The 25,332-nt window shown below is 40.5% G+C and overlaps 2 protein-coding genes across 2 annotated transcripts in view; both read left to right on the top strand.

The window, feature by feature from the left end:
* The window catches only part of LOC113042190 (eukaryotic translation elongation factor 1 epsilon-1), a 28,233-nt gene extending 3,892 nt beyond the window's left edge, over window positions 1-24,341 (top strand). The window contains exons 3-4 of the mRNA XM_026200813.1: window positions 19,882-19,977; window positions 23,043-24,341. Of these exons, the coding sequence (XP_026056598.1) occupies window positions 19,882-19,977; window positions 23,043-23,186 (240 nt within the window). The 3' untranslated portion in view covers window positions 23,187-24,341. The remainder of the gene's footprint in view (window positions 1-19,881; window positions 19,978-23,042) is intronic.
* LOC113042189 (zinc finger BED domain-containing protein 4-like) lies at window positions 13,301-17,532 on the top strand. The gene is made up of 2 exons (XM_026200812.1): window positions 13,301-15,790; window positions 16,377-17,532. The coding sequence occupies exons 1-2, from the start codon at window positions 14,451-14,453 to the stop codon at window positions 16,399-16,401; spliced, it is 1,365 nt and encodes a 454-aa protein (XP_026056597.1). The 5' UTR covers window positions 13,301-14,450; the 3' UTR covers window positions 16,402-17,532.
* Window positions 24,342-25,332: the final 991 nt, after the last annotated feature.

Raw genomic sequence — 25,332 nt, 5'->3', positions numbered from 1 at the left:
TGTGTCGCCTTAGTGACACGAAAATTTTCACGTAATCGTGCTGCTCGTATGAGGATGTTTGCAAGGTACCAGCTGAAGTGCAGCAAGGACTTCGCAGTTTTTAGTTTTTATGCGTTTTGCACCTCTGCCGTAGACCAAAGCGACCCTTTCCCTGCCATGTTTGTTTTGGAGCGTCGCAAAACTGTGACGCAACGCGTCCTTTTCCGTGCTCCGGCAGGGTTAGCGCTCACACTGCATGCGAACCGCGCACGAGTCCAACTGAACCGTGCCCTGGTCCACCTCTTCCAAGCGGGCCAGGGCCGGCTAATCGAGCCGCGCCCGGGCACGGTTCGGAGCCCTCACACTAATCAAACGAACCGCGCTTTGGTGGTCAAACGCACTCGGGCATGGTTCAAACTGGCTAGTGTGAGTACACCCTTAGAGACTGTGAGTCAGAACAGCCAGGATTGTAGTCTTTTCTCCCAGGATCAGGAAACAGTCTTCCATAAAATGTGCTGCACACACCTGAATATTTGGGTTAAACTCTTCTGGGACATCTTAACCGCTGATTTCTAGTTGGGTCCTCTTTTGGAAGGCTAAACAATTACACAAAGAAATAGCATCTTCACAACATGGCCCTGGCAGCAACAGCGATAATCAAAGTTATGCCGAATTAGAATGAGCCGTTTAGGGGGGCAGGTTTGAGACATCAGTCATTGCAATGTTAGGGATCTTATCTATTCACGATCAGCTTGTAAAAAAATAAAAAAAAATAAAATGCATCATATGACCCCTTAAATGTAACTCTCTGTAAATCCACTTTCTCACACTAGGTGGCACTAATTGAACAGCAGAATTAGAGCTGTTTCCTGTAACCTCTGTGGACAAGCAGCAATGTGATTAAGAACACTACTGCCGCGTTTCCATCGCAGGAACTTTACCCAGGAACTAGGGACTTTGGCCTGGTACTCGGTGTGTTTCCACCGCAGGAACCAGAGACTAAATAAAGTTCCGGGTAAAAAAATGCCCCCCCTACTTTTTTCAAAGTTCTGGAACTTTTGGGGGTGGGACTTGGGCGCTAAACATCCTGATTGGTTGAGTTCACGCAGCATTGGTTGGGTTCAACCACCATTTATTCGGATCATTTTCAAAATATAACTGTTATTGTGTGTAACAGATATGCAGGTCAGCGATTCATGGGTTAAATTCTGTTTTATAAATTCAGACTGTTGGTACTAAATGCCAGCCTGGCTGGACTTAAACTATTTACGATGCCCATGCGAGCTTCAAAGAAGAAACGAAAACCCCCAACCCAAATTCTTCCAACACTGGAGACAAAGGAACTTTTCGTATAAGTTCCTTACTTTCATTTTATTATTAATATGTATTTTAATTATGTTTATGGATTGCATAAAATGGTTAATCCTTGTTATGTGAAGAGTATAAGTTGCAAGCTTATACTTTAGGAAATGTCTTTCCTCACTTTAACTTCCTCAAAGAGAGCCATGTCTCTGCAACCCCCACTTTTGCAGGTCGTAAAGTTTACGACCACACTGGAGAGGAGAGAAGCCAAATCTTCTCCCCAATGCATTCTATGGAATGAATTTGTTACCTGTTAGTTTTTATGCTGTATAAATGTATTACGTATTCCCTTTTGGTACATTTAGATGTTTCCCAACATCTGCAGTGTTATCATGTGTTAAGCAAATCTTTCAGATGTAGAATTACACATATTTAATGTAACTTCATGTTTTGATCACATATACCTATTATGTTTAGTCTTGTTCTAATCGTCATGCTTTGACAGACCCATTTATCTAGAGCAAAGTAATGAAAAATGTATTTAATCTGGAATAATGAACTTGCTTTAATATTCCTGATGAAATCGGACAGGCCCTAAATCATCAGGGGTTTGTCTCAACCGAGACAAAGGAACTTTCCCTCCGCTTCAGATCGCGGACATTCATTGGATGCTCCCTCGAAAATGGGCGTGAACTATTTCAAGCTATAAGAATTGACCAAACAAGGTCCACCCTTCTCTTTTTGCTTCTTCCTCTTCCCCGTTCTCGGATACGCTGCTCTCCAACGTTGTTTCCGCGCGGCCATAGGCCGCGCTCACAGCGCGAACCCCCTCAGCACAGGGGCTGAGAGAAAAAGCCATTTTAATGGCTCCTTTGGAAGCTTTCGTTTCGTTCGTTTTCTTTTCTTTTCTTTACTAAAGTTTATTAAACTATTCGCCTCTCCACGCAAGGAAGACGAATTCTGGAACGATGTTTGTTGAACCTTTCAAATACCGCGCGAGGACAGAACAAAGGACCACGTGCTCCACGCTCACGCCAAGCGCAGCGTGCACGCGCGTCACATGGCCTCCGTTTCATGGCACATGGCTGTTTCAACGCGCAAGGCTCACAAGCTCGACGCCGATCTCACGCCACACTCACATGGGACACTTCTGCAAGTATCACTTTCTCTATGGAGATTTAAATGCTGGTTTAAAGTGTTGTTATGATCTGATTTGTTGTTGGCTTCTAAAAGTTACTGACTATGATTTTCATACCTGAGCTCATTCTGTGATCTCTCTCGCTTTCTACACTTCTCTCTCTCTCTCGTTCTCTCTCTCTCTCTCTCTCTCTCTCTCTCTCTCTCTCTCTCTCTTTTATTTGGATTCCGTTATGTCTCTTAAATGTTTATTGTCTGTATTTTCGTACGCATATTTTACTCTGTGTGATTTGTAGTTTGATGTATTACTAGTTTAATTATTAAAAAACCATATACTGACGATTGGCCTGGACTCCACCCCACTCACATTACGAGTCACTGAAATGTTTTGGTCTTTAGCTACAAGCTCTAAATTTAGAAACTAAATTTATCATAAGGATAGGATAATATTTTCATGGCCAGAGAATACTTTTCCTTGAATTATAAGGCGTGATAACTTTATTGAAAATTGATAAGTCTACAGTGGTGTGCAGGACATACCACGGTTTGATCTGCAGTAATTTATAGTAAGAGATATCACAATAATTGATATGAAGAATGTAATATTGACATATTAATGAGTAAATTACAGTGCCCTGTGATTAGTATTGGTATTGGCAATTGAGCTATTTTTCATAATCAATAAAATTAAATGTAACTGTCATCTGAGATATATATTAATCAAATTCTTGATTAATTATTCAAATTCCCTATATATCATTTGAGTTAATTACTATGTAAAACTCATTGTTGTTACATATTTTTGGTGGAGGAACGCGGCTATTTCAAACTTCGTTTTGTGAGCAATCAATCTGTGTATATGGTTTTTAATAATTTCTGCACGTGCGCTATGAAATTATGTAACGTTACTTGTGAGATGAGTCGCAAGACGCGAACTCACTCCTAACTGACTGAGGCAAAAAGCTGGTCAGTAAGCACCTAGGTATTTATAGAAACTTAACAGTATAGTCACTGTTAATTTTAATGAAAGTAATCTGCAGTATAATGTTAAAAGTATCCTGTTAAGAAAGACCAAAATCTTTTTACAGTGAGAACATTTTAATATGAATAATTAAAAGATGAAGAAATATTTTATTAGTTGCAACATGTAAATCTGAACATGAGCGATGTTCCTCTGATTCAGTAAAAAGGCCTTGTTATTAAATATCGTTATTGAATTCGTGGTAAACCACAATAATATTCAAAAATAAAACGATAAAAACTCCTGGTCTAAAATTGGCTTAGCTACCCGATTTTTAAACCTAAAACATTTAGATCATAAGTGCTATTTTGATAAATGTTTATTGGAGTCAGCAGATGGAAAATTCCTGTTTGTTACATTTGTGTTTTGGAAGTGAACGGATCCTTCCTTCACCCTATGTTTAATATAGCACCACAGAATCAAAACTATCTGTTTGTTACTTGTGATTTTTGATGCAGAAAATCAGCCTGACAAACGATCAGATAATCTCTAAGTCCTACTGAAATTGTAATTCCGCTATCTAAACACCAGAGGGAAAGCGTGGGTTCAGAAATTTCAGGTTACGCCCTGCTTTCTGATTCCAGCTTGCATGAGTGCAAAGTCGCCATCCCGTGGCCGTTTCAGATAATGCGCTCTGATTGCTAATTTCGAATCCCCTGTGATGTATATTTGAATTGGATGTCTAAATTCTCGATAATTATTTGCATTTACAGCTTTGCTCGTGCGAATATTATTACAGGGAAACAAAAGAATGTTCCCTGCCTTTGACTGTTTACATTTACTTTGAGTTTGGTTCAAACATGATTTGAATTAAAATGTAATTGTTAATAGTGGAAATCTAGATGTGTCAGGTCAACCACTGATTGACCCCTTAGAAGGTAAGCCATCTAGTGGCAGTCTCCTGTTAAATCGACTAACAGACCTATGTCTTTTCCATTCTGTTTTGAATTGCATGTCCACTTTTACCCTCTTTGATTAATCTCACACTGTTTGATTAATTTCATGATCATTAATGATAACTTACAAGCTATCAATGGTTATTATAGGATATTATTCAGATTTTCTTTTAATCCTTACATGCTTATTTTAAATTTTGATTTAAACCAGTTTTGAATTTTTAATTTGAATTAAGTTTTCTGCTCAGCAGGTTAAAGACCGATAAACAGTACTTTCCCCCCCTTGTGGTGAAAACCAGCTACTCCTTCTCCCTTGTTTCATTACTGTCTTTTAATTTGATGTTTATTATTTTGCTTCTCTCTTTTGACTTAGGTTATTTTGATAATTACCATTATTATCATAAATTCCTTTGTTTTGTTTTATCATGATTAGGTAAAGCTGTTACCTTTCCTCTCTACATATAGTTACTCAATTGATGTTAAACAAACCAAACCTTAATTAACTTTAAGTTTCCTTTGTTCATCCTTTGTGTATTTGATTGTAGAACTCCCTTGGTGATTGGACAGTCATCTCAGGTTTCCAGTGAGCAAGGCTGCCCGACCGGTGTTACCGATACTGGCTGCGAGTGAAACTCGGTCCCTCTTGTCTCAAGAGACATCAGCAATTTTGGCACTCCAAAGGTTGTGCTAAAAGTCACAAGCCGTGCTGTCCTGCGACACGCCAGAGTAACGGAGGACCGGGGACACTGCGGTTCAGTGTTTGGGGAGCACCGGGGAGGTTGACCAAGCCACTGGTTCCCACCTGAATGACTTCAATTCAACCAGGTGAAACAAAAATGATAAAACCTATCCACTTATTATAAGCCACAGAATATTAGATATTCCCCCGGATATATTTTAAGTGTTCTGACCCTTTTACTTCTTTTAAGCCACACCATATTTCTAGGTTTCCTACCCAGATAGCCCACTCACCTGTTGGCCCTATCTTAAAACCTAGCAGTAGGCTTAGGCCTCCTTATTCTCACTAACACGTTGTGTTTCTATTGTTTTCATCTCATTTCAAGTGTTGTGTTTCACTTTGATCTTTTTCTACCACCTGTTCTGTTGTGATTTGTTTCTTTCATTTCACATAGAGACAGTAACCTGGGAGCCACCAACGAAGTTAAATAGTAGAGCGACCACCAGCAGCCGGTGTCATCACACGACCCGCTAGGCTACTGCCTGTCAAATCTCCATTGCAGGTCCTTCGTTGACCCAAGTTAATTGGCTACTTAACTGTCTGACTGTTTGCATCAGTCAGCCCCAAAATTCTCATAAACGGCACAGCCCGTATGAATATAGCTCGTTAAACGTAGAACGAACTTGCATTGGTCTTTTTGTGTGTGTGTGCTGTGCTTCTCTCACCGACAGAGAATCAGGATGTTCCAGGCATCCAGTCCAGCAGTCCACGGGGGCCACCTCTCGACATGGTTGAAAGCAGTGACGACCCCCTTCCTGCCCAAGGATGCCATTAACCTGCAGCACCCAGAGCAACTAGACACCGAGCTAGATGAACTGATGGCACGCGATCCAAACCAAAGCGACTACTACAGAGAACTCGCCAGGATCTTCGGAAGCCTAGTTCCCATTCTCGTCGCCCAGGCACCGCTCAGTGAACGGAGCAACATCGCGGAGGAGGCCTGGAAGGACCAGGCCCCAACCCAGAGTCATCTTGATCAGCTTCTCCTCGAGACCCAGAACCAGCGCGAGAAAGAGGACGACACAGATCCAGAGCTACAGAAAGGAGTTGAAAGACTTCACAATGCCCTGCAAGATCTTCGCCTCGACACAGATCAAAGAGAACATCTGGAGAGAGAAGCCAGAAAAGAACTCAACAAAAAACTCCAGCAAGGTGACGCTCTCCTAAAAAGAGCAGAGACTGAATTGAAAGAAAGAGTCTATAAAACCTGGGCCTGCAAAACACACTTGCAAGCGGCCCGAGCTAAATTCAACAAGCTCCAAGATGAACTTGACACTGTTCACACAGAACTGAGACAATCTCACAGATTACAGAGTGGCTGGATCGAGACAATCTCACAGATTACAGAGTGGCTGGATCGGAGAAACGCACACCACAAAATTTCTCCCGGGCCGCCACTCCAACCCTTTCAGCCAAGAACCCAGAGCTGGAAAAGGGGGTGTAATCTCCCTTCTAAGGAAATCACCAGCCAGCTTGCAAGAACATCTGTCAACAACGGAGGGAAGAGAACCCTCCCAGAGAACGCATGTCACCAAACCCTGCACTGCTCACAGAGAACTTCACAAGCTAGCCAGAAGCATCTCTACATTCATTCCAGATCCTGCAGGAGGACATGATGTTCATGCTTCTTTACAAGCCATTGACTTTCATTTGCAAACGGTCGCCAACGTGACAGATGTGAACACATTGTACCTGTTAAAAATCACGGCCAGCCGTGATGTGCATTGCTTTCTGGATCGTCAACCAGAGACTGTCAAAGCGTACTACCAGCAACTGCTACAGACTTTGATTCTTGAATTCTCTGATCCAAACTCAGATCATGGGCTCCTTATTGCTATGGACCTCAAACAGGGCCGATTTGAAAACCCACAGACTTTCTGTAGTCAGCTACGAAACACCTACTTCGGAGCATGCAACGAACCAGGTATGGAACAGGATTTCAACTTAAAAACTCTGTTCCTCCCAAACCTACATGCCAGTTGGAGTTTTCATCTCAGAGTCCCAGCGTGTCCCCGTAACAGAACTACACAAGAGTTACGGAACTTAGCCCACAAAGCTTGCACCAAGCAAAAGACTATTTGTGAAAAGACTGTGAAAAACCCCAACGTCTCTGTCTCTGAGCACTGCTTGGAGTTAACCCTAGATGGCGCTCTACAACACCACAGTCACAGACATCTTTACAGAGAGTCAATACCGTTCCAAGCCAGCAGAGGGCAACACAGTGCAGCCACGTCTGAGACAGCAGAGATCCTGAGGGTGCTGAAAGTGCTTCTTCACATGAAAACTCACAAGGAAGATGAGCCAAGCACCCAGAACACTGCCCGTCATCTACAGACCACAGAGCTAACTGTCACAGCACAAGGTGACAGCAACACCCAAGCTCCACAGTCAACACCTGCACACCCTGAACGAGACAGCACAGGTCCTCACGCCAGGTACCACAAACACAAGGTACCAGAAAATGCTGTTTCGACTACCTGCCTTCGCAGCGAGCTACACAAGACCGGTCCTCATCACCCACCGATCGTCCCACCTGCCCTAATGCCAACATTCCTGGGCAGCCCTGTCAAAAAGGGGGTGGGTCAAAAAGGAGTCAACAGGGAAGACCTGATCGACACAGGATTAAACCTGACGGTGATCTCATCTTACCTTTTCAAAAGACTCCAATTTGAAGCTAAGGGACAAGATCGAACTCTTACACCTCAAACTTATGAACTGAATGTACAGGTGTACAGACAGGATGACATCCAGTTTGAACAGGTTGTTTCCATTCACCTGACATTCGTTCCGATGAGTCTAATACATCCCATGTATGTCCCACCAATGAACACTCATACATTGCTCATCGACAAAGACCTGCTAGAACACTTTGACCCTTTTCTGAACTTCAAACAGCTAAAAGACTTTGCTCAAGTGCGAGAACCTCTTTCTCTCCAGCCACACAGGTTGCTAGAGCCAGACTGTCAGGTCGCAGAGGTCACGGGAACTCCCACAGAGCCAGACGGTCAGGTCACAGAGGTCACGGGAACCCCAGCAGCCAGCCATGAGTACAACGCCCTAACAACAGGCCCAAGTTCAAGCCTCTGTACCTTTAGTCAACAAACAGGGTACGGTGGTACCAGCTTACACCAAAGGGGTCGCTGTTCGACTCAACCTGCAAGGTGGTCAAACCTTACACCACACGCTGGGTTTCTTCCAATCCTCACCTGAATGTGTGGAACTCGGACTCACACTTGCAAACAAGCATGTCAAACACCAACACCTGTTCCAGCAATGTGATAACATCACAAAAACACACAATGTGATCTTGTACTGGAAGAAGGAAAAAGGACACTCAAAGTTACCAAGTCTAGACGAGGACTTTAAAGATCACACTGACACCCTTGCCAAAACTGGCACACTAAACAACATTCTGTGGTCACTCCCAACCCACCCACCCACATTCAAGGTTGAAGTGATTACACACAGCACAAGAACTTTACTAGCTAAACTGCCTACCTCAGAATCGCTTACGCAGGCTCCGTTGTCTACACAGACCAACATAGCGGACATGCAGGCTTCTGAAACCTTGATAATGACTTTGTTTTACCACCTCTCAGACCCCTCCATCCACCCTGGCAACCAGTCAACAGTCACTGACAACCAAAGCCCCAGACCACTGCATGATACACAAACCATGCTGCGTGCACAGAACAATATTGTGGGTTGTGCACCGTCTGACATCACAATGCCAGGGCGTGTAATGCCACGGAGCAAAAGGGGGATAAGGCCAATATATTTCCATGACGCAGCATGTGCTGCACCACGCAGCACCAGAGCCACTGACACAACACTGAGGCAAGCGTCATGCCAGCAGCAAGATGTGGCAAAACATGGGCGAGGGCGAGCTAAACCCAGTCGCCGCCCACGAAGCAAAGAGACTGTCCTGTCCAACCAAAGACAGGCCTTGTTTGTTTCTTTCTCCCCTTTTCTCTCTCTCTCTCCCTATTATCTGTACCAGGATGCTGCTGTGGTTTGCCGTGCTGTGCTGTCAGCCAAAGAGAGGACAGCTGCCACCGAGAAAACCGCTGAGACTCCTGACTACCGATGACAGGGCACACTACCCCAGCACTGTAACCGAATACAGCTGTACAAGGTTCCGATGGAGAGAGGACTCCCTCACTCACACTGAGGCCGATGTCAAACACCTGTTCAGCCAACATGAGAAAGTGACGGTTACACAAATGGAGTTAGGTGGACACCACCACCGCTCCAAACAGTTCCCGGGAGCTTTGCTTAGAGCCGCTGCTGCCGCCAGAATGTTAACATTGTTATGTCCAGTGTCAATGCAGCGAACCAGACTGTAAACTCCTTGAAACCACTGTTTACTGTCTTCCAGAAGAACTTTACCCAGACTCAGCTGTTTACAGCATTAACAACAGCCATGCTGTGGGAGGTTAGCTCCTCCAATGACAGCCTAACCACGAGTAAAACCCCACCGTACATGATATCTTTAAGCCTTGTGTTAACTGTGCTGTCTTACGCCATCACCATGCCAGCTGACCTGCTACGAATGCACCTGGCCAACTCTCTGGATAGCGCCTTCCTACGGCACGCAAACCCCAAACAGGGAGAAGTGAACGTGCTCCTGAACCAACTCATCAGCGAGTCAAACCAAGTCTACAGACCTAAAGACATTGTCAGTGTCAGGATGTGGAAGAGCAACACCCACACCAAAACACACATTCCAAATGTGGTGGCCTACCACGACAGCAACACACAGCTGTACCTGGCCCCAAACATGCACATGTGTACTTTAACCAAAGACATTCATTATCTCTGCCTTAGCAAACCCTTCCTCAGACACAACTCTGAAGGAATCTGCGAGCTGCAACCCTGGGTCAGCGATACGCGCTGCCCTGCCGAAGCCAAGCCTCGTACACAAGTCACAGAAACGCAAGCAGAGATTGTGGGTAACAGATGGCTCGTCAACACTCCTGTGCGCTCAGCTATGCTGACCTACGACCAGCATGACACCGCCACCCGTGCCAACCTGCTGGACCAAGTACTGAAAGGTACCACCCAACACATTGACATTACTCCTGTCGATACAGCCCTCCAAGCACTGTCTCGACAGCCCATTCTGAACCAGTCATCTGCGGTCCTAGCCTGGACTGCTGCCGACACTGCACGGTGCATCTCCACCGTCATTGGTCCCGCCCTGACTCTTGGCGTGACCTTCATCCTATACAGGATACTCAACGAGATGCAAACCTCTACAGCCAAACTCACGACAACTGTGGCTGGAGGTCTCCGATGGAATCCCCGGAAAAGGGACGCAAAGTCAAAGACAATACCGAACCTCACCAAGCTGAATCCTCAGCTTCAGGAACCACCTGTCATCATGACCCACCTGCTGCATGACCATCACGATTCACCTGTCATCTGCCCATCCGGGATGATTGCCGTCCGATGATGTCCACACAGGGACTTCATCTGACGTAAAGGGGGAGATGTAACAGATATGCAGGTCAGCGATTCATGGGTTAAATTCTGTTTTATAAATTCAGACTGTTGGTACTAAATGCCAGCCTGGCTGGACTTAAACTATTTACGATGCCCATGCGAGCTTCAAAGAAGAAACGAAAACCCCCAACCCAAATTCTTCCAACACTGGAGACAAAGGAACTTTTCGTATAAGTTCCTTACTTTCATTTTATTATTAATATGTATTTTAATTATGTTTATGGATTGCATAAAATGGTTAATCCTTGTTATGTGAAGAGTATAAGTTGCAAGCTTATACTTTAGGAAATGTCTTTCCTCACTTTAACTTCCTCAAAGAGAGCCATGTCTCTGCAACCCCCACTTTTGCAGGTCGTAAAGTTTACGACCACACTGGAGAGGAGAGAAGCCAAATCTTCTCCCCAATGCATTCTATGGAATGAATTTGTTACCTGTTAGTTTTTATGCTGTATAAATGTATTACGTATTCCCTTTTGGTACATTTAGATGTTTCCCAACATCTGCAGTGTTATCATGTGTTAAGCAAATCTTTCAGATGTAGAATTACACATATTTAATGTAACTTCATGTTTTGATCACATATACCTATTATGTTTAGTCTTGTTCTAATCGTCATGCTTTGACAGACCCATTTATCTAGAGCAAAGTAATGAAAAATGTATTTAATCTGGAATAATGAACTTGCTTTAATATTCCTGATGAAATCGGACAGGCCCTAAATCATCAGGGGTTTGTCTCAACCGAGACAAAGGAACTTTCCCTCCGCTTCAGATCGCGGACATTCATTGGATGCTCCCTCGAAAATGGGCGTGAACTATTTCAAGCTATAAGAATTGACCAAACAAGGTCCACCCTTCTCTTTTTGCTTCTTCCTCTTCCCCGTTCTCGGATACGCTGCTCTCCAACGTTGTTTCCGCGCGGCCATAGGCCGCGCTCACAGCGCGAACCCCCTCAGCACAGGGGCTGAGAGAAAAAGCCATTTTAATGGCTCCTTTGGAAGCTTTCGTTTCGTTCGTTTTCTTTTCTTTTCTTTACTAAAGTTTATTAAACTATTCGCCTCTCCACGCAAGGAAGACGAATTCTGGAACGATGTTTGTTGAACCTTTCAAATACCGCGCGAGGACAGAACAAAGGACCACGTGCTCCACGCTCACGCCAAGCGCAGCGTGCACGCGCGTCACATGGCCTCCGTTTCATGGCACATGGCTGTTTCAACGCGCAAGGCTCACAAGCTCGACGCCGATCTCACGCCACACTCACATGGGACACTTCTGCAAGTATCACTTTCTCTATGGAGATTTAAATGCTGGTTTAAAGTGTTGTTATGATCTGATTTGTTGTTGGCTTCTAAAAGTTACTGACTATGATTTTCATACCTGAGCTCATTCTGTGATCTCTCTCGCTTTCTACACTTCTCTCTCTCTCTCTCTCGTTCTCTCTCTCTCTCTCTCTCTCTCTCTCTCTCTCTCTCTCTCTCTCTCTTTTATTTGGATTCCGTTATGTCTCTTAAATGTTTATTGTCTGTATTTTCGTACGCATATTTTACTCTGTGTGATTTGTAGTTTGATGTATTACTAGTTTAATTATTAAAAAACCATATACTGACGATTGGCCTGGACTCCACCCCACTCACATTACGAGTCACTGAAATGTTTTGGTCTTTAGCTACAAGCTCTAAATTTAGAAACTAAATTTATCATAAGGATAGGATAATATTTTCATGGCCAGAGAATACTTTTCCTTGAATTATAAGGCGTGATAACTTTATTGAAAATTGATAAGTCTACAGTGGTGTGCAGGACATACCACGGTTTGATCTGCAGTAATTTATAGTAAGAGATATCACAATAATTGATATGAAGAATGTAATATTGACATATTAATGAGTAAATTACAGTGCCCTGTGATTAGTATTGGTATTGGCAATTGAGCTATTTTTCATAATCAATAAAATTAAATGTAACTGTCATCTGAGATATATATTAATCAAATTCTTGATTAATTATTCAAATTCCCTATATATCATTTGAGTTAATTACTATGTAAAACTCATTGTTGTTACAGTGTCATGAAATGAAATTTTTAAAGTATTTCAAGCGAGAATGTAGTTGTTTAAAACTCAAATCTGTGGTTTATTTATAAAGACAGCGCCTATTTAAAAATGTGTTTCGCCGACCTCAGAGACGTTAGCTCCAAGCGATCGGCGAGAGCTCAGTGATCATCTATCCGCCGAGAAGCAGCCTCACCTCGGCTATACCTTCTGATGTGTGCTGCTGGCTCTGATGTCTCTTTAGTGGTAAAACATAAAATATAATTAATTTTGGGTAAATCTAACATGTTATCTTTGGTCTGTATTCTATTTATCTATATGTTAAAATGAAAGTAAAAAAAAGGAAAATTTATATATTTTGTTTCATTGTAATGACTGTATATATAGACATATCCCTGAACTAAGTAAATTTCAGCAGCTGTTATTATGTTTAGATGAAAACGAAAGGAGGCAGTGGTATTTGATATTCTATTTCGTTTTATTGTAAATATACAGAGAGGAAAATAGCAGTAGCCAAGGCGAGCTAACTGATGTTATCAAGTACGCAGCTGTTTGCAGATTTACCGGATTTGCGTTGTCGTGGACATCACACTCCCGAGTCAAATGCGCATTGATTGATTGACAGACCTACATCACCAGACTATTTGCCTAATCTTCCCGGTACTTTACACCGTGTTGCAAACGCAGAAAGCAACAGGTCTGGGGAGGGTTCCTGGGAAAAAAGTTACTGGTACAAATGTTCTGAGTAATTTCGGTGGAAACGTGGCATACTTTATAAGGTATTACATGGAGCAAAGATGAAAGCAAAATGGCATTGAGCCTCTTCTGAAGACAGTCAGAACTTTAATTTAATTTAATTTTAATTTAACTTTAATTAATGTCATTGAACATCATGTTTTTATAAGATCAACATTTTTTTTTTTTTATGTTGAAAAATATATGAAGACTCACAGCTAAAATGGATTAAAAACATTGACATGACATCCTCTCATTGAATCAGTTGAGTGTCCAAAAAGAATGCCACTCCAAACTCAGCACCCATGTGGTCACAGGGGATTCTTAATAATAGCATTGGAGGTTTGGATCTGAATCATCCACACCGCAGTCTGTCATGGGCTTTAATTGACATTCAGAGGGTAACAGGGGTCACACACTGTCCTGAGATCAGTTCAGAAGAGATTAAAGGTAGAAAACGTCTGTCTGTGGACAGTGAGAGGCAGTCTCGTTAACACAGGCTCTCAGCAGGATGGACGCCTCTCGGCAGTAGCTGTCAGTGTGTGGCATAGGGCTGTCCGAGCATGGGTCTTGACCAGAGTGCTGCTGATCGCTGGTTAATAGTGGCAGTTTAAACAGTAATGAAGGGCTGACATGACGCCCACGGCACGCACTGTCTGACCAACTCACTGCACTCAGTAAGGCAGGATCACAACATTTAAAGCAGGAGAAAAAGGAGTCCTGCAGCTGACAGGAATCAACACCAGAGTAATGACGAGAGTCATCAACGACCACAATAGATCTCATCCTGGAAGAATGTATCAGATGAATCAACTTTAAGAGAGAGCTTTGTTTCAGAGTAAAACTTTAAGGTGTGTGAAATTAAAGTCTTCTATATTAAGCGATTTGTTATTTCAGCAAAAAAAAAAAAAAAAATTGCTTCTAAATATGTCATTTTTAAGGGTGCTCCGATTGATCGGTCGCCGATCATAATCGGCCGATTATAGCTTTGGGATGTTTGATCGGCCGTCTCTATAAAGGCCGATCCAGAAAAGCCGATCAGATGACGCAAAACTCGCGAGACGATTTTTTTACGCGCTGCTAAAAATGGCTTCACCGGTCTGGCAATTCTACGTGGTGTGCGAAAAAGATAATACATTAGCAATATGCAACGTGTGTACCAAGCAAATCCCACGAGGCGGAAAGCACGCAAAACATTTTAACACCACCAACCTCATCAGACATTTGAAGGTTAGTCACGTAAAGGAATATGAGCAGTTTTCAAAGTTAGCTAGCGCAAAGAGAGAGCGAGACAGTTCAGCAACTCAAGCGCCACTCACTCAGCTGTCAGTAACAGAGACATTTCAAAGAAAGCAACCCTACAGCAGGGACAGTAAGAAGCATAAAGAGATATCAGACAAAATAATGGAATTCATTTGCCTAGATCACCAGCCTCTGTCTGTTGTGGAAGACGAAGGGTTCCAGCGACTCATGTCCTATTTAGATTCACGTTACACTCTGCCAGGGCGTAAATATTTCACTGATGTGTGCCTGCCGCAGTTATACCAAACCGTGTTTACATATGTCGACAGCCTTATGAAGGACAACATAACATCGATTGGTTTCACTAGTGACATTTGGAGTGCGAGTGTATGCCCCATGTCCATGTTGAGCCTCACTGCGCAGTTCATTAATCAAAACTTCGAACTACAAAAAGTTGTTCTACATTCTCAAGAGTTTTCAGGGTCACACACCGCAGAGGCTCTTGTTGCTGCATTCAGCGACATGTTTCAAGCATGGGGAATCCCGAAGGAAAAAGTGCATGTTATTCTAAGGGATAACGCAAAGAACATGGAAAAGGCCATGAGGGATGCCCATCTACCCAGCCTGCCGTGCATGGCGCATTCACTCCAGCTCGCCGTGACCGAGGGAGTCATGTCACAACGCAGCATCGCTGATATAATCGCTTCTGGAAGACGCATCGTCGGTCATTTCAAACACTCCCCGCTTGCTTACTCACGACTTCAAAGTATTCAGAAACAACTGGGCCAGCCTATCAAGAGACTACAGCAAGATGTACCTACCAGGTGGAACAGTACTGTATACATGCTGCAGAGTCTGCTGGAACAGAAACGTGCCCTGTGTGCTTATGTAGCCGACTATGACTTACCCTCCATGTTCACCAGTAGCCAGTGGAAATTAGTTGAAAATATGATTTCGCTACTCGCCCCATTTGAAGAGCTCACGCAGCAGATCAGCTCATCCACTGCATCGGCTGCAGATGTTATACCATCCATCAGAGCTTTAACTCGTCTTCTTGAGAAGACAGCAGAGACTGACCACGGTGTAAAAACTTCAAAAGCCACGTTGTTGGAAGCGGTCCAGAAAAGATTCCGTGACATTGAATGTGAGCGCCTGTATAGCATTGCTACAATCCTCGATCCGAGGTGAGAAATCTTATTTTACACATTTGTTTGTGTGAGTGTGTGCGCGCGCGCGTCAGAGCGTATTAAAGAGCATGCAAATGAGTATTTCAAACGTTTTAATTCATAACTGATAAAAATATATATATTTTTGACTATTCTAGTAAGCTCCTTAATTCATATAGCAAGAATAGGCATATTTGGTCTAAATGATTGATACAAGAAGCTATTATTACTGAAATAGTGTAATTGTGTTATTTTGGGTAGGCTGGTATTTCCTTCAAATTCTGTTAAATTTGCTGTAAACATGAGCATTTAGAAGAGTTATTAATAAGATTAATAATAATAATAAAAAAGCATATTTTTTGCAGTATGCTAGGCTGACTAATCATAGCAAGAGCCAATCATAACCTTCAAAATTAAATAATAGAACATTTTCTTAGTATAGATTTTCCATTTTTCTTGTAATTTCTCTGTGCTGTTACATATTTCTTTTCTAACATGGAGCAACTGTAACCCAATAATTAAAGTATTTTTGATTCTGATTTTTGACAAATTCAAATTCAATTTAAATAAATTAATGAATGTTTTGTTTTCTTGTAAATTAAAGGTACAAAGACAGATATTTTTTCTGACGCAGTCAAGCCCCAGATACGTGGACTGCTTTCTAATGTCCTGGCCACTGGATTGGAGCAGCAGGATGGTGAGGCGAGTTTGGCTGCAAGCGGGTCCGGACCCCCAGAGAAAGTACCACGAACCGGCTCCTTGCATGCTATGTATGCTGAGTTGTTGGGTGGAGATCAGGAATGTGGTAGCAGTGAAAACAGCAGCTCAGCATCATTGCAATTGAATTTCTACCTGTCAGAGCCAGTTATCGCTCAAAGTGGACAGCCACTTGTTTACTGGCAGAACAATAAAAGCCGCTTTCCCGCTCTCGCACAAGCAGCACGCACCTACCTCTGTGCACCGTGTACAAGTGTTGATAGCGAACGACTTTTTAGCACAGCAGGGAATATTATTGATGAGAAGAGGAACAAGCTGTCAGCCAAAAATGCAGAGATGCTTATATTTATAAAGAAAAATCTGCCATTGATGCTTAAGAAGTAAGCTTTGGGCAATCTAATAATCTCTATCCCCCCTCTCTCTTTTTCTACCTCTCTCTACCTCCCTAAATGCCCACAAAATCTGAATGAGTATCTCAGAAAGCTGTTATAGATATACAGATATGGAAGTTGTTAGTTATTAGAATGTTTTGTTGCTGTGCACTTTACTACCTGTGCTCCTTGAAATGGTCTTTTACAATAACCAATGTCTAACTGACTTAAAACAATATTTTGGCTATAGCCTTTTTTGTTGCAGTTTTAAAAGTAGCCTAAAGCTAAATTTAAAGACTCAGATGTTATGTCTTATCTTATTTTATTTATATTATATTCTCCAGGAAAGTTGTATTAGTCAAGTCCTAAGTTGTTCCTAATAACCAAACACATGCTGCTAAGTTAATTTGTTGGAAATGTTGCTTCCAAATAAATACACAGTTGTCAATTCATGATGCGTTGTCTTCTCTTAATTGTAATACTTAATGTGCATTGTTGTTAAATATTGTTAAAAAAATTATGCTACATGATAAATAGAAGGCTTCAAATAGACCCTGTAATCGGTGATCGGTATCGGTATCGGGTGATACAGCTTCCAGCAATCGGGGATCGGTGATCGGCCCCAAAAATCCTGATCGGAGCACCCCTAGTCATTTTAGGATATAAATCTGGAGTCCCATTAACATTGATGCCCTTTTTTGTGCACCTTAGATACTGTAGTTCACAAAAATGTAAATTGTCACAATTTACTTTCCCTCATGTTGTTCAAAACCCATAAAAAAAGTTTTTCTTTCTTTTTTCTTTTTTAAACACAAATAAAAACCAACCAAAAATGTTTAGCTTCAAATAATCCATATGAATCGAGTGGCTGAACACAAGTCTTCTATAGAGACACGATAGATTTAAATGATGAACAGATTTCAACTGTACTTGCTTTTCATAAAAAGACAAAAAAAAATCTTAATTTATGTTTTAAAGATGAAGGCAAGTTCTAAGGGTTTGGAATGACTTGAAGGTTATTAAATGACGACAATCTTCATTTTTGGGTGAACTATCCCTTTCCAACCAAATGTAGAAATTATTGATGGTATATAGTAGTTATAAAATCAAGTAATAAAATCATATCACTGGGTACAGTGCAGAGCTGTGCACAATGTTGAGCTTCATTTCAGACAGAATATATAGCCCCCTGGCCAACATCTTATAATTCTACATGGTCCAGCGTAACACAGATGTGTCTGTAGGCTGCCCAGCCACTCTTCCTTGAACAAAGCAAGAGTGAATTTCATGTAAAACTTTCTAAAGCCTAAATACTGTAGCAGGGGTGGTGTGTATGTGTGTGTGTCTGTACAGGTCTCAGGGGACAGGAGCATCTTCAGCACTTGTGCACAATACAGCACATTGTCTTGAGGGCTAATGGAGGCAGTGAACAGTGTTCAGATGAAACACACTTTACACACACTCAGACAAGCACACACACTTGTACTATGCCTGCACTCCATCAATCATATAACCAATAATACTACAACATATTACAATTAATTTGGTCACACTTTATTTAAAGGTCCATTTTAAGTACTGCAGCAATATGAATACGCAACTAATTGGTCCCTGAAATAGTGTTTCTGTTCATTTAACAGTCACTGAAGTATTCGAATACCTCAAAGCTTTAGGTCCTTCATTCTCAAGGGGCCTTTAACAATACAGATAGTTTGAGCTGTAAAAGCAGATCGGATGATTTAAGGTGATCAAGAAAGCAACAAGCAGTGATTTTACCACAGAAAGTGGGTGTTCTTAAGCACTGCGTAAAATGGACCTTATTGCACTTGGCCTTATTGTTTTTTATCAAATGGTGGCAACAGCAATGGAAAAAAAAATAATACACCAATATTTAATATATGCACCAGCGTTCAGAGGTTTGAGTCTGTAAAATTTGTGTTTTGAATAAGTTATTACTTTATCCCACAGGGATTGATTAAATTGATGGATAAAAGATTAAATTTATCAAAAGTGATCATAAAGACATGTATAATTACAAAATACTTTTATTTCACATGAATAAAATAAAATAATTTCAACAATAATATTTTTTTTTCTCGAGCATCAAATCTGCATATTACAGTGATTTCGGAAGGATCATGTGACACTGAATCCAGGAGTAATGGCTGCTGAAAATTCAGCTTGGCCATTACAAAATAAATTACATCTTACAATATAATAAGATTGAAAAAAAAAAAAAACAGTTGTTTAAAATTGTAAGAATATTTCACAATGTTGATGTTTTTACTGTATATCTGATCAAATAATCAAATAAATGGCTTTGGAATGCCATTTATTATTTATGTTTTATAAGAACAATGAGACATTAATAATAATAATAAGACTGATGTAAGTTTTCAAAAACGAAAGGTCACATCTCAGGTCCTCGGGTTAATTTCACCTAAGATGTAAATGGAAGAATAGCTTGTAATACATGGAGACCAAGACTGACTGACTTTATCATGGGTTACTTTGTTTTTTTTTTGCATATGGTAAGCAAAGCAAATAAAGATGCCATATAGCAGTGAAAGAAACACTTGCATGTGGTTTAAATATGCAATTAACAAACATCATACTGATGCAAAGGAACTTGTGGTGATTATATTGTCAGTTGGTGAAAATTCTACTTAAAAAGTCTGCTAAGTATAGTGTGTGCTTATTCTATTCTCAGTCTGGAGCCCAGTTATACTGCCAGTGATCTCTTAAACAGCAGTAAATGGAACAACAGTGTTCTAACAGTAATGGTGCTTTTATATGTTGGTGATCCTGCTAAACTATTCGTTAAACAATTTCATTGTAGGTGTACCATATAATGTGCTTTGTTTAAAGCAGGCTTTGAATCTGTTCATGTTCAATGCATCTGCAGATGTATTTCTTTTATTCTTAAGAATGGCTTTTTAGACGTCCCATTAACCCTCCAAAATTCCCATTTTTGGCAGCACAGCAGACCCAGAGTGACGTCCTTTTATACTTCCCTTGCAGGATCTTAACCAGTACCTTGAGGACAAAGTTTACCTGGCTGGGAACGACTTCACCCTGGCAGACATCCTCATGTATTACGGCATTCACCACATTGTTGTAAGTCCCTCAGCAGTGAACTTCAATCGTTTGAGAGAAGTGATGCAGGGCGCCCAATTAAAGCAGTAAGATGCTTAAAGCACAGGAGAAACCTGACACGGCAGAAAAGATGAGACATGTAGTGATGTCATTTCCCAGGACAGCAGCCAAGGAAGTTTAAGGAGCCTGAAGGAGCCCATTGAGAAAGGAAGAAAGGGATTAAATGAGAATTAGAGAGAAAGAGAATAGAAGATCACATCTCTCCATTTCAGTGTTTCTAATTCACTGACTAAATGACTGACAGACAGTTGTCATTACCCAGAAGGCATTAGTGTGTCACTCAGTTTAAATCTCCTGAAGATAAGGTCAGTTAGACATACAGTTTCTAAAAAAAAAATATATATATATATATATATTCACCCCCTGGTAATGTCCTTTTTTGCTGTATGTTGCACAGTGTTTGGCTTTTGATAAACATGGTGGACATGGTGGAAAGTACTACTTCCACAATTGTTTATCCAAGTTGTAGAGCCAGTTGCATCATTGTGACAAATACAAGTTTCCTAGAGTCTTTTTTTTCCCCCTTGTCACCCTGTAATGGAACAAGCTGTGGAAATCAAATTTTACCTTTATGCTGCATTCACATGAAAACTGATGGTCCATTCATGAGTTCATTCTTGCTAGTTTCTTTGGGAAATCTCATTAAAGCCAAACGGTATAGGAGATACTTCAACAGTTTTTAAAAGTCAATATCCAACAGTTTTTAAATTAGAGCCATATAAATATATTGCTGGCTGAAGATTTCTAAATTTCATTCAAATAAATACTTTTTTTTTTTGCTTTGTTCAATAATACAATATGCATAAAATGGTTATATATGCAAATATTCATGACTAACTTATCAATGTAACTTGCCGACTAGGAAACTGGTATTTATGATAATTACAATAGCACGTGAAGGCAGCATTAGATCACACCCCCGGAGGTGCTGCTGTTGCACAAAAGAATGAGATATAAAACTAACAATAAACTGAAGTGTAAATATAGATTTTTTTTTTTTTTTTTAACAGTATATAACACCATTCATAAAAATGCAACATTCTTTGTTGCCCCATCCTTTTCTCTTTTCTCAAGAATAGGGTGTACCCAATAACACCATCTATTTATTTTCCTTTCTTCATTTAATAAAAACTCAACTTCTGCTTTTGGTAGAGAAATCCATTTTCTTTGTACACTTTCAGAATTAAATCACAGAGGGTGCTTCTGTACTTAGTGAGGGGTGATCTAGTCTTAAAGGGTTAGTTCACCCAAAAATGAAAATTTTCCTTGCACTTATAAGCTCTGTTATTGCAGTGGACGGATGTTTCTGTTCAACACTCTAAAACACGTTAAATAAAGTGTGCACATTCATAATAAAACGTACGTCACACAGCTCCAGGAGGTGAATAAAGACCTCCAGTTGCGAATCCAAGCTTGAAAAATATCCATATTTCAAGTGACATATTTCTATGACCTCTGCCATACGCGGAATCAGTATGTAGGATGTTGCGTTGCAGGATTAGTGATGAATGTGGAGAGAGATCAAAACAAAATGCAGATCATGAATTAGGAGTTGAATTAGAAAAATGACAGAGGATTTCGAGGAAACTGGTTTTCCTATGCTAAAGTAAGAAAACTTTGGTTCTGTAAACAAAATGTGTGACTAGTGTATCTCATAGTCTCGCGCATGCAATGTCCTACGTCATCTGCCGGAACAGCTTATGTGCGCACCAGTCAGCAGAAGTGAGAGAAAAGTGTTTATTACGTTTTAATTAAGGATATTTTTCTTACAAAAACGCATGTAATTGCTACAGGAGGCCTTTATTCATGCCCCGGAGCAGTGTGAGGGATGTTTTATTATGGATGTGTGCACTATATTTAATGTATTTTGTACTTTTAAAGAGAAACACCCACCCACTGCAATAGTAACGCTTGGAATATCCAGGACAATTTTTAATGTAACTCCAATTGGATTTGTCTCAAAGAGGAAAGTCATATACACCTAGGATGGCTTAAGGGTGAGTAAATAACAGAATCATTTTCATTTTTGAGTGAATTAACCCTTTAAAGCACATTTTAACTTATGTTTTTGACCTGTCCAATGTTATGTTTATCTCTATGTTAATCATTGCTATTTCAAGAGGGAATCCGGCAGAAATATGCATGTCATTTCTTGAAACTTTGCAGCATGTTTATGTCTGATAAAAGTTTTTGTTTTTGTAGTTGTTTTTCTTTTAACTTTTTTTTGATTAGAAACTATGAATGGATTAGCGAGCTTGCAGAACTCAAAACCGTGTTTTCAGCGGCGAGACACCTTTGATTGGCCATTGTCTTCAATAAACCAATAGATATGTCTGCGATTGGCGAATTTGCTCAACGCTGCACACACATGTTGTAAATAGAAACCTTTGGTGCACCACAGAACATAAACACCAATAACAACTGGAGTGTTTCCCAAATCTGTTTCATCCATATAGCTATTATTAAACCTTCAACTAGGTGTGTTCTTGCTTTCATTTTAGAGTGCTTAGAGGGTATAACTGGGCCTGAATTACCAGTTTGTGTGTGCTTTGTGCCAATATTTAAGTCATTCTTCTTCTCACTGATCTAAAAATGATAGGACGATCAGCTGATTGGTCAGTTGCGCCACCCTTTGTCCAGGTATGAAATGCAATTTTATTATTGCCAACTCGTGTAGGCCTGAATTAGCTAAAAGCAATCATTTGATAGTGGTTTGTGTCACTTTTTTGCATCATTCTCAGTGTAAAAGACCCTTAAAAGTCTAGTCTTAAGAAACATATATATATATATATATATATATATATATATATATATATATATATATATATATATATATATATATATAATTATTGTAATAGGTCAATATTATCTTAATTTAGATAAGTGCTGTAAAAATGCATTTGATTAATAAAGCCTAAGGAGGCAAGTACTTCTTGTAGACATTATATTGGATGCCTCTAGTGTTACATACATTTCATTTTGCCTTTAATGTTCACATTATCATGTTTGTCCTTACTTTTTCTTAGGTGGAATTGGCTGTACAGGAGAAAGAGCGATATCTGAATATCACCAGGTGGTTTGATCATATCCAGCACTATCCAGGCGTACGACACCATTTACCTCCTGTGGTGGTTTTGAGGAACAGAGTTTACCCAAGTGGTCACCACTGAAAGCCTTGATAACTAGTTGTGATTGTCAAATAATCCTGAACTAATGATCACAATATGTGGTGTTTTACACCACAAACCTAATGTTAACCCAAACAGTCAGAAGACTAAATACCTTCTTTTTTTTTTTTTTTTTGGTGTGAGCAAGTTCATGTCCATTAGCAGTGTTATTTTTGTGTGTTAAGAATGAGTGTAGTTTGTGATAGGTTTATTCAAATAATGTGGATTAGAGGACCTAAGAATCAACAATGAGAATAGTGGCTGCGGTTAAATAAAACTTTTGCAAATGGAAAAGCAGTTAATTTAAGTCATTATTTAAGATAACATGGATATCCCTCATTTCAAGCCACACATATCTTTTCTCATTTGGCATTTTCGTTTGCCTCTTTCTCCTAGTCTTGGCGCTGGTGTGGGCAGTACTCTGAGGTTTGACAGGATGTCATGTTCTTCCTCTGGGGCAGTGGGCAGACTACCAGCTATAGCTGCACAGACAGCGCTGGTGTGTTCGGATTTTCATGTACTTTTCAATCCATCCACAACCAGTGTGTAATTTTCCCCAAAATCCCCTTATTTGATAGCTTAGAATTTTTTTAGACAGTTAAAGTATTCAATCGCTTAATCCACTTCTGTTATATAAATCACTGGCTGCGTCAAAGGTTTTCAATCATTATTTCAATCATATTTTTGAATCAGGCATTGTTGAAGATCTGTGCTTGTGTTTTCTTGGCACAAAATGTAAAGCATTTTTTTTTTATATAAAGGGTTCAAGACAAAAAAAAAAAAGCTTTTCCAGTTCCAAGAGACTTGTTCCTGAGAACATGGCAGCTTTATTAATCTTAAAAGGTTGACTTAAAACATCTTTCAGGAAACCAAATGCTTCAGACAGCATACAACATGTGGCCAATCTGGTTTGGAGCTGCTCTGTCCGTAGCCTTTATGGTGGAAAATCCTCATCTTATGAAAGGGAGATGTGTTTTTGCACGTTTACTTATCTGCTGTGCATATGCTGACAAAAAGATCTCTCTGTTCTTTTTATTATACTTCCTTTCCCTGTAAGCCTTCTTTATGAAATGTCTGCTGTTCTCAAGCTCAAGTTTGTGTTCTTTAATGTCAACAGAATGTTGTCCTGTGCCAATAAATGAAAAAGGGAAAACAGAACTATCAGTGTCCTTTTTTATGAGTCCTCCTTCTGGATATATGACACAACCCATTTTTTTGCAGAATTCGAAGAATTTTCATCTGACATTCAGTGTGTTCATAGAGGAACCGCAGCGGAAACAAAGCAATGTGTGTTTGTGGGATAGCAAACTGAAGAAGCGACAGAAATCTTGCAGTCATCAGAACAGGCCTTGTGACCAGATAATGGAGATATCCACAGTGGAGTCTCTGTCTGCCTGTTTATTTCTGTCTCTAGATTTAATTGGGCGGTTAATCTAAAAGAGGATTCCCTCATCAAAATGAAATGTATTGCCTATTTCACGTCCACAAAAGATGACCAAACCACATGTAGCAGATGTTCCTAAATGGAGGTCTTTAAGGAGATTATAACTAAAGTTTCCCACATTTTTTAAACATCAGTTCAGGTGTCATGGGGTCACTATTGCTTTAGCTTGAAGTTAATGAAAATTAAAGATGTCACAAAAGATCCACAGCAGGAGGTAAAGGCCACTCCAATTATTTTGGGCCTTTGCATCTATGCAGAGTTAGAGGAGATTCACTCTTCATGGGTGGACTTCTTTTATTTCAGTCGTGATGTTGCTCATTCATTGAATTCTGCCAATTAATTTGCCTTGCAGTTCTAAAGAATTCAAAGTTCGAGAGGTTTGGGGCGCTGGATCTCACATGGCAGCATGCCACAAGATCAGCAAACCACCTATTGCTTTCCTAAAAGGCTGCAGGGACTTTAAGAAGAGCAAGGAGTAGCAACCTTAAGTCCTCTAGGATATGCACTCTGACACAATTATGCCTTTCTTTTGATGGAGCAGGATCTTGGTGAAAAGACTTTAAGGCTGACAACTGTGCAGCACTTCTGGAAAGTTAAGTGCTCCAAAGGAAGAACATGAATTCTTGGTTCCACTAGAATGAAACAGACTTGCATCATCGACACAGCTACAGACTACAATGGATAGATGTATACACATTGACTTTG

The sequence above is a fragment of the Carassius auratus genome, chromosome 24 (assembly GCF_003368295.1).
Source record: "Carassius auratus strain Wakin chromosome 24, ASM336829v1, whole genome shotgun sequence".
NCBI classification, from domain to species: domain Eukaryota; kingdom Metazoa; phylum Chordata; class Actinopteri; order Cypriniformes; family Cyprinidae; genus Carassius; species Carassius auratus.
The sequence above is the reverse complement of the archived record's forward strand: the minus strand, read 5'-3'. Positions and strand labels throughout refer to the sequence as shown.

Bases quoted from the DNA above. Each gene is read 5' to 3' on its own strand.
- LOC113042189 (XM_026200812.1), top strand. From the start codon at position 14,451: ATGGCTTCACCGGTCTGGCAATTCTACGTGGTGTGCGAAAAAGATAAT. The intron at 15,791-16,376 runs GTGAGAAATCTT...TGTAAATTAAAG, and splicing joins GCTACAATCCTCGATCCGAG to GTACAAAGACAGATATTTTT.